The 12523-nt window shown below is 40.0% G+C and overlaps 1 protein-coding gene across 2 annotated transcripts in view; it reads right to left on the reverse strand.

Moving 5' to 3' along the window:
- PRKAR2B (protein kinase cAMP-dependent type II regulatory subunit beta) overlaps positions 1 to 11465 on the reverse strand; it is a 110936-nt gene extending 99471 nt beyond the window's left edge. Inside the window, exon 1 of one of the 2 annotated variants that reach the window (XM_033195088.1) lies at positions 10870 to 11465. In XM_033195088.1, coding sequence (XP_033050979.1) covers positions 10870 to 11185 — 316 coding nt within the window. In that variant the 5' untranslated portion in view covers positions 11186 to 11465. The remainder of the gene's footprint in view (positions 1 to 10869) is intronic. The other variant, XM_033195087.1, reaches the window with a different exon arrangement.
- Between the last annotated feature and the right edge of the window lie 1058 nt (positions 11466 to 12523).

A 12523-nucleotide genomic window follows, 5' to 3' on the forward strand; every position in this document is an offset into this window, starting at 1 on the left:
AAAGGAGTACAGGTTTTTAAAAATTTGAAATTCTTAACTAAAAGATTTAAAGACTTTCATATTTTTCATTAATAACTTCTTTAAAGTACTATTACTATACTGTCTTGAGAGCAATCTCTAGTTTATATTTCCCATCAAATTTCATTTTTTTTTAAACTGTCATGTTCTCATTGAATTCTAAAACTTGTATTTGTTTCCTTTTGGTTTTGTTGTGTTTTGTTTTTTTAACAAACACACATTAATGCTTAGTGTATACCAGGTACTGTTAATTCATTAAATTCTCACAGCATCCCTCTCAGGTAGGTACTATCTTTATTCCCATTTCATAGATGAGGAAAATGAGGCACTGATCATAAAATATGTAACTTACTCAAGGTCCCAAAAGTTATAAATGGTAGAGTCAGGCTTCAAATCTAGAGTCTGTACAAAAATGAAATCATACTTTTAAAAAAGCTTCTACTATTTCAGATGTTTCACATAATTACTCTTAAATTTTTGGCAACTGAAAACAATCTGGTTTATTTTTGCTTTTTTCCATAAAAGCAAATTGCCAGATTTAAAAAGTATGAGGCAAAAGAAAAGGAGCTCTAGTGACCACATTTATGAAAATTAGTGGAGTGGGAAAAAAAAAAGAATGACATGAGAGTACAGGAGAGAAGAACTGAGGAAAGAGAGAACACATTCAGTTTAGGATAAAATTGTTTGCAGGTGCCTGAAGAATATGCAAGCAAAGTTATTTGGTAAGCAGGTGTGTATGTCCATTTCAATTTTAAAGAGACAGGTCTGTGCTGGAGCTAGAGGAAAAACTGGAGGGCTCCAAAGAGTAAGTGAGTCTTGAGGGGTCAGCAGGATTCAAGCAATAGAGGGAGGAAGGCAGCTTGCCTTGCAAAGTGGCAGGAATGATGAGGAAAGGCGAAGAGATGGAAATGGACAAAGCAGGTTCAGGGCAATAGATCAGTTTTAGATTAAGCACAGGGTTCACATAAGCAGATGCAATGACATACATAATTAGTGGTTTGTGGGGGGCCAAAATGTCACCTCAATTAAAATATGAAATCCAACAGGCAAAAGAAGCCTGTGCACGTGTGTTCTGTGCATTTTGTAGTGGTCCATGTCAGGCCCAAGTCTCACACTGTATTTTTAATATAACAAAGTCCAAATCCAAGAGACTGAACTGAAGATAGGCTAAAGCTTTTATATTTTATGAAAACATCTTAAAATACATTAATGCAAAAGATTACTAGGAAACTATTATTAAAAGTCTATTTAAAATACTTACATGCCTAAGAAGTTTTCAATCATTTTATATTCATATACATTTACCATTAGACAGTGTTCAACTTAGTACTCGGTATTTTAAAAAACATTTGCACACCTACTGTGGGCAAAGCACAAGACATACAGGGAAAGACTTAGAGAGATAGTGGTATATTCCTGCACATTCTTGCCTGCTTATACTGAAGACCCTTGACATCTGTCTGCAAAGCTGACTGATGGAGGCCATATTCATCCTACCATATTGATACTATTAACGTCAAGGAGGGAAACTTGCAAATATTTTTGGTAGGGTGAAATGTAAACTAAACCTTTGGGAAAAGACTGAGATTTGGCAGAAAGATACGAAGAGGGGGGTGGGAATTCAGGACCAAGAGAATGACTTAAGACAAGAATATTTGGCTATATCAATTTAGAATCATGTCATGTGCCGCTATATACTGTGGTTTTTGTTTTTTTTGTTTTTTTGTTTTTTGAGACGGGAATCTCACTCTGTCAAGCAGTGGCGCGATCTTGGCCCTCCAGATTCACACCATTCTCCTGCCTCAGCCTCCCGAGTAGCTGGGACTACAGGCACCCACCACCACGCTCAGCTAATTTTTTTGTGTGTATTTTTAGTAGAGATGGGATTTCACCAAGTTAGCCAGGATGGTCTTGATCTCCTGACCCCATGATCTGCCCGCCTCGGCCTCCCAAAGTGCTAGGATTACAGGCGTGAGCCACCACAACTGGCCTACTGTGTTTTATTTATTACTTAACGGATATTTACAAAAGAATTGCCTTTCTTTCATATATTTTTACACTTATTTAACAGGTAATCCAAGCACATGCTAAACATTTTTTCAAAAGTTACAAAAAAGCAAATAGTGAACGGTCTCTCTCCTAACTAACTTAAAATATTCTACGAAATTGCATTTCTTTTCAACTATTTTAAACTTTAGACTTTCTTCTAATTCTCACCGGTATTTCCATGATTCACTGATTCTTAATCAGAAAACTAAAATATGATTCTCTTTTGTCCCATCCACAAATGTTGCACCAAAAACATTACTACTCTACAGTTTGAATTCAAGGTAACAGCTTTTAAAAGAAAAAGCCTGGAGTTTCCCCTTCAGGTAACGTAGTTTTATTTCATTTTTATAAGATAAGAGTTTTCCTCTGTACTCTGCCAAATCTTGTTGAGTCAATTAACTTATCGAGTGACTGTCTTTTAAAAAAGACACACACACACACTCTCTGCAGACCCTTTATGAGCTAGAAGCTTGAATCAGGGAACCAAAATTGATCATGGCAACTTTATACATTACTAGAGTATCAATTTAAGTGGTATTGTTTAGAGCTGTAGTCTCCAAAATGGGGTTCATGTATGCCAAGACAGTGTATAAGGCTACATGTTGGGATGTAGGAGAAAATTACAACTTGCTTAGAATTGCTTTTTACTTTGTCCTTTCAAAATTTATATTGCAGGAAGCTTTACCATACATATAAGTCAATATATTGCCACATGTATAAAATTTATCAACATATATTGGGGGTGTACACTCAAATATATTTTGCTAATAAGGGTATGTAATAAGATAAATTTAGAGAATTACGCAGCTCAGTACATGAGGTGATTATTTTTAAAATAAATAAATGTAAGGCTGGGTGTGGTGGCTCATGCCTATAATCCCAGTATTTTGGGAGGCTGAAGCAGGTGGATCACTTGAGGCCAGGAGTTCCAGACCAGCCTTGCCAAAATGGAAAAATCTCATCTCTACCAAAAATACAAAAATTAGGCAGACATGGTGGCACGCACCTGTAATCCCAGCTACACAGGAAGCTGAGGCAGGAGAATCACTTGAATCCAGAGGCAGAGGTTGCAGTGAGCCAAGAAGGCGCCACTGCACTTCAGCCTGGGCGACAGAGCATGACTCTCTCAAACACAAAATAAAATAAACAAATGTACTGAGTTTCTAAAGTACATGAAATGCTAATTTGGGTTGAATAGACAGAGAAAGCAAATTGTAAAAGAGAGAGATCAATGCAGGGCTAGCCTGCAAACTTTTAGAGGGAAAAGTAGGCAGCTAATTTTTTGATACGTGGTTATTTTCAACCACGTTACTGCTAAAACAGTTACTGAAATGAAGTGTATAAACTGTGGTTGAAAAGGAGGACCCTGAAGTCAGATTATCAGGTTCAAACCTTGATTTCACCAATTACTCCGGGGAAGACTAAATCACATATTTGTAAAGCATCTGTTCAGATGACAATGTGTACACTGTTCCGCATCTGATACATCAGTAGTTAAAAATGTTAATAACTAGTATTAAATAAAAAGGACACCATTTATTTATTTATTTATTTATTTATTTATTTATTTTGAGACAGAGTATACCTCTGTAGCCCAGGCTGGAGTGCAGTCGCGCAATCTAGGCTCACTGCAACCTCCGCCTCCTGGATTCAAGCGATTCTCCTGCCTCAGCCACACAAGTAGCTGGGATTAAGGTGCCCGCCACCACGCCTGGCTAGTTTTTCTATTTTTAGTAGAGATGGGGTTTCACCATGTTGGCCAGGCTGGTCTCAAACTCCTGTCCTCGGGTGATCTGCTCGACTCGGCCTCCCAGAGTGCTAGGAATTATAGGCGTGAGCCATCGTGACCGGCCCAAAAGGACACCATTTTAAAAACATTAGTTTTCTACAATAATGAGAATGAAACAACCGAATCATGTTTTAATTCAACATGACCTTTGAAAAAGATGTTTTTTGGGTCTAACTGAAATATATTAGAATAAATGGAACAAACGGCTTTTTACCTTCTTTTTTCATCCCCCAAATTCCCCTCAATATCATTCCCATGGACTATTTTGTCTTGGAACAGCTAATGTAAATTAAACAATGTCATCTTTAGTCAAACGGATACAGAAATAACTGTATACAGTATATCTTCTTGGCTTCACTTTTATGTGGAACATGTGTTTACATTTTGACCTTTTGTCTTTTTTTTTTTTAATTAAGAAACATTTTAAACAGCAGCAACTGGAAAGACTTTTTTTTCAGTTTCCAAACATATTAAGCTACACATGGCACAGCCTATTGCTGAAACATTTATAAATGTTACACCAACTGTTTATAGTTGATTTTATTTGATTGTTTTGTTGTCATGTAAGCCATGACCTGAAAATTTTAGCTCAAATTCTTTCCATAAAATAATTACATAAACAGTCTGAGTCATTTTGAATTTGCAAAGCACAAAATTTGCTCCCAAAAAATAGTGATAAGCATCACAGTGAGGTTTTTATAGGATTTTATGACTGTCCCAACCACAACTAGATGACATAGGTAAGACTGGAAGGACAAGAACAGGATCAAGAACACAGTGACAATCCATTCTACTCAGAAAAATCACTGCATTCTTGTTTCTTTTCCATTGTCTCTTATTAAGCAAGTGATATGAAAATACAGTCTAATATTAGATTTCACTCCATTGAAAAAGAATCAAAGAACAAAAAAACCTGGAAATTCTGAAGACAAAAGTACTTTTCTTTAGCCCAGCCTTTTAAACCTTATCTATCAACTTGATGGAAGACAGAAAAAATTCATATGATGTGAGTTAATATAAATAGCGCACAAAACGTTGGCAACAGTTCTATGAACAAAATCAAATTTGTAAGGCCAAAACCTACCAAATTTGGATAAGGAAATTCTCTGTCTCTTACCTGCCCTGTCTATTAACAAAATTGATCACATATACTATCTATGAGGCCATCTCTGACAAAAGGATGGTGTCTTAAGTCTAGGCAGAGCGTGGTGGCTCATGCCTCTAATTCCAACATTTTTGGAGGCTGAGGCAAAAGGACTGCTTGAAGCCAGGAGTTCAAGACCAGCCTGGGCAAGAAAGCAAGACCCATCTCTACTAAAAAACAAACAAAAACAGAAAAAATGAAGTCTAAAGAGAGTAAATGTAAGACTGATCACTTCTTTTTTCTTAAAATAAGAAAAAAGACAAAGTTGGCTCTCAATAAATATTTGTACAGTGAATGAATAAATGCAATATCCTACCTTCCAACTTTCACACATTCCTTCTATAAGGCCATCCCAGATCTCAGCACTTTCTGTGATTCTCCACACTTCTAAGGCAGACTCTGCAGTTAGTCACTTCAGTCTTCTTCACTGAATCTCTCACCTTAAAACATTCCATCAATCCCCAACCTGCACTGTAGGGCTTTATTACTACTACTCCTGACAAACGATTTTCTTAATGGGTCAAAAATAAACACCAAATTGATGGATTCATAGGTCCCCTGTTTGTATTTGCACAACAGAAAAAGAAACACAATTGTTTTTCAACATAGCTGTTAACAAAATCTTGACAGCTGGAAATTTACTGGAATCCATGGAATGAGATTTTGCAACAATAAAATAACCATTCAATATTCACTCCTGTTCTACCCAGACACAGCACATCAATTTATGTGCATCCATTAAAAAAAAAAGCTGGTAGCTGTCTTATCTAAAATAACAGCTAAATGGTTTAGTTTTTGATAGGCAGAAAAATTAAAGTACTAATGCTTCAATTTCTGTTTAGGTGTTTCCATTATATGTCTTCAGACAAAGTATAAGTTACTCAAGCAAGCCTTCATAACTGGTTTTACTTCTCTCTTGCTCTCTCCCTCCCCCTTTCCCTCCTGAATTTATTATCTTTCTCCCTTTACTACCCTTCTTCCAAAGTCCAAAGCAAAGATGGGTAAGAGAAGAAAGGACACTATTTCAAGTTTTTTGGTTTCCCAATTTCAACTCCTAAAGTAATCCACTTATTATTACTAGTAAAATGAATAATGTTAACTTCTGCTTTGAAAATCACAATCACCATCTCTAACTGAAAATAATTTTTATTATCTTTTCTGACACTATTGTTTTATGCTCATAACTAAAATAATGGCTTCAATATTTTAGCCATTGTCTTGAATGATGTAATCCATTTCAGGAGGATTTAAAACCACCATGTAAATCTCTAATAGCCAAAAACTATAAAGTCTCATTAATTACAAAATCCTGGGGCTCTCAGCTACAAATTACAAGTTGAAAGGATATGGATTTTATTACTGTGTAACATTAAATCCTAAGTAAAACTGCCAGATAAGCTCATTCCCTACTTCATCTTGCCAAGAAGTGCAATACTGGATTCATTTCCATAAAACACAATGAAATTGCTATTTTGCAAAAAAAAAAAAAAGTATATAACTCTGTAAGATTTTATATCAATGACATAAACTTTACAATATTTTGCTTGACCTTAAGGATGTTTTGTAAATTCTCCAAATTCCCTTTAAATTGTAAAAACCAAAAGGTAGGTAAGATTCCAATAAGACTGGACATAGGACAGAGTTAAGAGAATTAAGCCATAGTTATTACACGGTAAATTTCAATTTATTACCTTTGATATGCTTGTCTTATGGGGTATGATTCTCTATTTTTGGTATGTGTATCTACTTTGAACTCTAGATCTTTTTCTTCTATAATATAGAATATCAGCTCTTTATTTTCTATCACAGCAGTTATTTTTTCTCCTCGGCTGACTGCTCTGCATGTGCCCATGCGTAGTTAATTTGTTTCTGACCACTTGTCCATTATCAGAGTAATCTGAATGGTATTAACTTCATTTTTAGTTTCAGCAATTCCACTGAAGAAATCATTGGGCAACACAAGATCTCTTGATGATGCCTATATAAAATCATGAATTACCACAGATTTTACTCCAAACTAGTACTGATGCAATACTATAGCCTACTGTAAACCCTTCTAAGAAATTCAAGGCCTAGGGACACTACCCTTTCAGACATGACGTGTCAAACCGTATCTGCTTTCTCTAGGATGGGAAAGAGGGAGACAGAGTAGATGCCAAGAGGTTTCCATTATGGCTTCTTTCTGGCCTTTGAGAGTTTTCCTAGAAAGGGTCACCATAAGCCACTATCATTCTAACACCTAAAGCTTGCTCTTTTGACCAAAATTGCTAGCAAATGGAAAGTAACAATTAGAATTGATGAGACTGGAAGAGAACAGGTGAGGGAAAGGAAAGCTATTAGAAGAGGAAGGGATCCTTTGGAAAGGCAGGAAAGAAGACCACCTTCACCCATCTGACTGTTCTAGCACCACGTACGGCCATACTACCTGACCCTCAAAAATCAATGACCCCTGGCCAGACAACATTTTTCCAGCTAACTGCAGGTGCCTGGCTTATTTGATTAAACCACCATATTATGAGATCAAGGTCATATGCTTGATCCCTACGTTTGTCAATGGGCACAAGTTTCATGGTCAAAAACTTGCCTTTTAACTCCAACCTCTCATAAATACCATCACTTACGTTAAAGACATTCACAAGAGAGGATATGAACCAATGATGCAAATCCATCACCATCACTGAAAAAATAACCAGGAAAACCTGACTTGTGAGTCAGCCCACAGAACAAATTCCATTTAAGAACTCCCTGATGATCCTGGGCTTCAAGGTTAGATACATAAGAGTAAGAAATTAGTCTTCGCTACTTACTCGTTCTATGTGTGACCCTGGACAAGTTAATTTTTCGGAGCTTTTAACCATCAAACACATTAAGGGTCCCAAATAGAGCTTGACATGTAAGGGTTACTCAGGTCATGCTAGCCCAGCCCCATCTGGAGATATAATCTGCCAGTCAAGAGCACAGGGATGAAGCCAGGTCCACCTGTGTCCCAATCCTGATTTTGCAGCTCACGTGAAACACTGGGCAAGTGATGGCCTTATCATTCTCATAAAGCTGAGATAAAAAAATTAAAGCATTTAGACAGCACACAGCAATTGTCAACTAATGGCAATTATGTTTTAACTCTTAAGAAGAAGATAATATTATCACTATCTGTTAATGTTTTCCAAAGTACAGTCATGGAACTACTGATATCATAACGACCTGGGTGGGATGTCTACTGAGCGGGAAAAAAAGGATACCATGTCCCATCTCAACCTATTCAAAAAGCTCTTCAAAAATGGTACAGGGTAATGGTCATTTCTGAATCAAACTTCCTTGAGATGCCTATGAAAATTTCAGAATTATTGACCCAGCAGGTCTTGTGCTGTGTCATAGTAAATTAAAACTTGTTTTCCAATCCTTTTCTTTACCATGCCAGAATTGCCCAGTATCTGGGGTTCTTTTCTAATGAGGCACATTTCTGGACATAGATGTCAAACCGATAGGCTCATACTTTTTAGGCTCACTCCTGTTTTTTCCCCCAATGGTACTATTTTGACTTCTTTTTTCTTCTGACCAGGAGTCAGCAAGCTATGGCCTTGACATGCGGCTAATTTTGGACAACCCCAACCCTCACAAGGTGTATGTGTTTAAAAAAAAATGAAGACGTGATCAAGACCACATGTTGCCCAAAGTCTAAAACGTTTACTACCTGGCCCTTTACAAGAAAAGCTTGCCAACCACTTTGTAGCCTATAATTCAATGTTTTTCAACTGCAAGTCTCAACACAATTTAAAATAGGGAGAAATAATCGATTCAAATAGTAAATATCAAAAAGCACTGCATCTGACAGAAGGGAGTACCTGTACTACTGCCAAAGTTTCAATCAGACACATGTATGTGCCTCCTGGATAATGATCAAATTGTATTTGGTTGCAGTCTAAAAGTTTTAAAGGCCTTGGAGGTGAGGCTGGGGAGTAAATAGTGCAATTGTTTACAAGTTTAACTTGTTTAACTCACATTGAGCAATGTTTACAGCAAAGGTGCCTTGGAGAACATAAAGTCATATAAAGCCCTGCTGTTTTGAAGTTAACGGCTTATTTCTTCACTACAAAATGAAAATGGAATCTCTTCTGTGCACAATATATTGTTATAAGGAGAAAATGGAATCATCGATGCAAAGTACTTCAACAAATGCATTATACAAACAAAAGATTTTGATTACATTAACAACATATCATACAGAATACATATAAGGTCTTTACCAAGCCTCTGAGTTCCTAGTTTTCTCCAACCTGGAAAAAGAGTCCTTTTTTCCCCCTTTGTGTGTGTGCATGAACATGTGTGCATGCGTCAGGAGCATAAAAGAAGTATTAGATATCTCTGCCCTTTCTATCATCCATTACCGGCTGCTGCTTCTTACCTATTTAAAAGATGCATTCTTTTCTCTTTCTCTTGTTTCTGGAAGGAAAAGCATTTGATTTGATTCTTGTGCAAAAGGAACTACTAAGACTATGATTATCCTCTTGAGGAAACATTTAAAAGTCCAAAATTAAAATTGTAAGTAACAAGCTTCACTTTTATCTTCATAGAGCACTAATTTCCAGGCTTTCTGGGATTGTTTTGGACAAACTAAAAATACATTAATTTTATAATCCATTTCAACATATAATCATGCAAAGAAAAGAAACATCTTCCTAGGAGCATACACAAGGAAATGAAATGACACTTCTAAATGTTTTCATTTTATGAAATACACTGCGGACACACAAACCACAAGCAGTGTAAATAAATAAAAGCTGGTGCAATGCTGCATGCATGTTTGCCTTATACCACAAAGAGAAAACACTTGCACATTGCACTCCATGGTATTTTAGCTTGGGTTGTCATAAAAATGGGATTTGGGCATGTTGTGTAATACAGGGGGCTGTAAATGAGGGTGTGTGTCTGGGTGTGTTGGGGAAAGAGGGTTGTAAGCAGAAGGGGTGGGACTTGCCAGGAGCAGCTATTTGAGAAAATTCCTTTTTCTTTCCCATTCATTCTTCTAGCTCAGTCTATTCTAGCTCAGTCTGGCACAGTCCTTACAATTACTCACTGGCTTTTCATTCTAAAGACAACCAACAAGCTTTCAGAACTTCCTACAGTGTTTTTCTCATACACTTAAAAAAAAATAAAACAGCAAATCATTCAATATGTCTTTTATACAAAAAGCAAACCATTAACCCGTTTCCTCGTTCCAAAGACCCCCGTGGGTTTCAGACTAAACAGAATCCTTTGTTGAGTGTCCAAAAATAACACAACACAGCATTGGTAAATTGGAAAATAATAGATAACTCTTATTTCCAAGAATGTCAGAGCTATTGGCCATAAATTTTGTTCTGCCCCAGTGAGTCCAATTTCATGCTTCTTTTAGTGAACCTACCATCCTAACAGTAAAGTCAATCATATTAAACACCGTTCGCCTTTTCTCTTTTGACATTCCATTAATAAATACAAGGGCTGAAAGAAGACGCCAAGTGGGCCAGTTTCTTTATGCACAATGGTATCCTCCAAGCGAAATACCTCCAATCACAGCGAAAGTTGTCTTTCTAGCAGATGCCCACCCCAACCGGCCCAGGCAGAGGGGGCAGACGGGCAGAGGGAAGCGTAACCTCCCAGCTCTCTCACCTCCAGAGGAAGGGAAGAGGGTATGAGAGCTGAGTAGGAAGGTGGGCGAGTGGGAGAGACAGAAATGGATGCTGAGGGGGTGGGCGAGATGGGAAGGTAGGGAAAGGTGGAGAATGCGGGAAGAGAGGTGGGCGCGCAAAGCAGCAGGATCCGAGAGCACAGCGGGGCGCTGTGTGGCAGCGAGGGGATCCCGGGGGCGAGGGAGAGGGGGTCTGGTCCTCACCATTGAACGCCCCTGCGTCTGCGGGCGCCGCCTCCTCCTCCTCCCCGTCCTCGGAGTCGGAGTGCATGGGCTCCTCCGCGAAGTTGACCCCCTTGCTGGGGGTCCCACCCCCGGCAGCGGCGGCAGAGGCGCCCGCGTCCCCCCAGGTCCTGCCCTCATGGCCGAAGCGCGCGGTGCCTTTGCGCTCGTTCTCCTGCTGCAGGCGCGTGAAGTGCTGCAGCGCGAACTCCAGCAGGTCCGCGGGCTGGTGCCTCAGCACCTCCACAGTGAAGCCCTGCAGCAGCTCCGTCAGTCCCGCCGGGATCTCGATGCTCATCCTGCCTCTGGGGCGGCAGGCGCCTGGGCGCCGCCCTCGCCCCCTCCCCGGCACGGCCTAGGGCCCCGCGGCTGCCCAGCGAGCGCCGACGGCGCTGGCGGCGCTACCGGCTGCGAGCGAGGCGCACTGGGCCCCGGCGGCCCGGCTGGCCCGGCCCGCGGCTCCCGGCGCGCGTCTGCTCCGTGTGGCGGCGGCGGATGAGCGAGCGCGGCCCCGGGAGGGCTGGCAGCATCTCCTGCTCCTCCCGCTGCCGCCGCGGCCTCGCCTCTCCCTCGCCCGGGCGCCCCGCCCCCGCCCCGCCGCGGTGCGCGGGAGGGGGCGCAGGAGAGCGCGCCCACGTGACCCTCGGAAACCATAGCAACCTCCGCCGGCTGGCGCCGCTCACCAGCCGCTCTGACCACGGCAGGGTGGAATTCGGTTGCGGGCTCCGCGCCCGGGCCGGGTGAGGCGGAGGGAGGCCCAGCGAGGCCGTCTTAGTGTTCACCTGTCCGCGCGTCCAGGAGCGGGCTGGCCACTCGCCCCGCTTCCCACGCGTCATTCGCCATGGTGAACCCCCGCAGAGGTGGTGCCAAGCGATTTGTCCTGAAACTTCAGCCTCCACCTTAGTAGTGGCATTTTATTTTCCTTCTAGAATCTAGTTGCATGATAAGTATTGTTAATGTCCTTTGTTTAAAGTCTTATGGTGGTACTGTTTCTCTTTTGGACAAAGAAATGCTACCCCATCTTTGTGACGTCTTTCTTTTTCTTCCACCACGTTTTATCCAGCCTTTCCCCATCCATCCTGTTTATTATGTTTCACCTTACTGATGCTATTCCTTTGTGCACTCCACGCATTTAGTATTTGTTGAGACAAAGGCACCATTTATTGTGAGGCACCTATCAAAGTTAGTTGACCTCCTTCAAATAGGATAGTGCAGGATGAGGCGCTTATTATTTTGAAACTTTTCTTTATGCTTTGAGTGATTTTGACTTGTATCTCCAAAAATTGAAATACTTCAGTATAAAGAAAAATAGAATTACGAATGTGTGCTTTTAAAGTAGAAGGCTTTGACTTTGATATGAGGCTTACTTTGCAAATGTTTACAATTTTGAAGTAGAGAAAATTGTCTTTTGTCAATTAAATGCTATTTAAATACGCATACTTCATTTTCTACAATTACCATATCATTGTAAATAAAATAGTTCAAGAGCAAGCTCACTTGGTTATTCTGATTTATCTTCCCACCCACGGAAGAGTTAACACATGACTGGGGAAACTCCAATACTAGAAATCAGAGATGTAACAAACTAGTCCCTTTTGTGAAAATGGATCTTGATGTTAACCCTTTGTTAATGATG

The sequence above is a fragment of the Trachypithecus francoisi genome, unplaced genomic scaffold, assembly GCF_009764315.1.
Source record: "Trachypithecus francoisi isolate TF-2019V2 unplaced genomic scaffold, Tfra_2.0 Lachesis_group4, whole genome shotgun sequence".
NCBI classification, from domain to species: Eukaryota; Metazoa; Chordata; class Mammalia; order Primates; family Cercopithecidae; genus Trachypithecus; species Trachypithecus francoisi.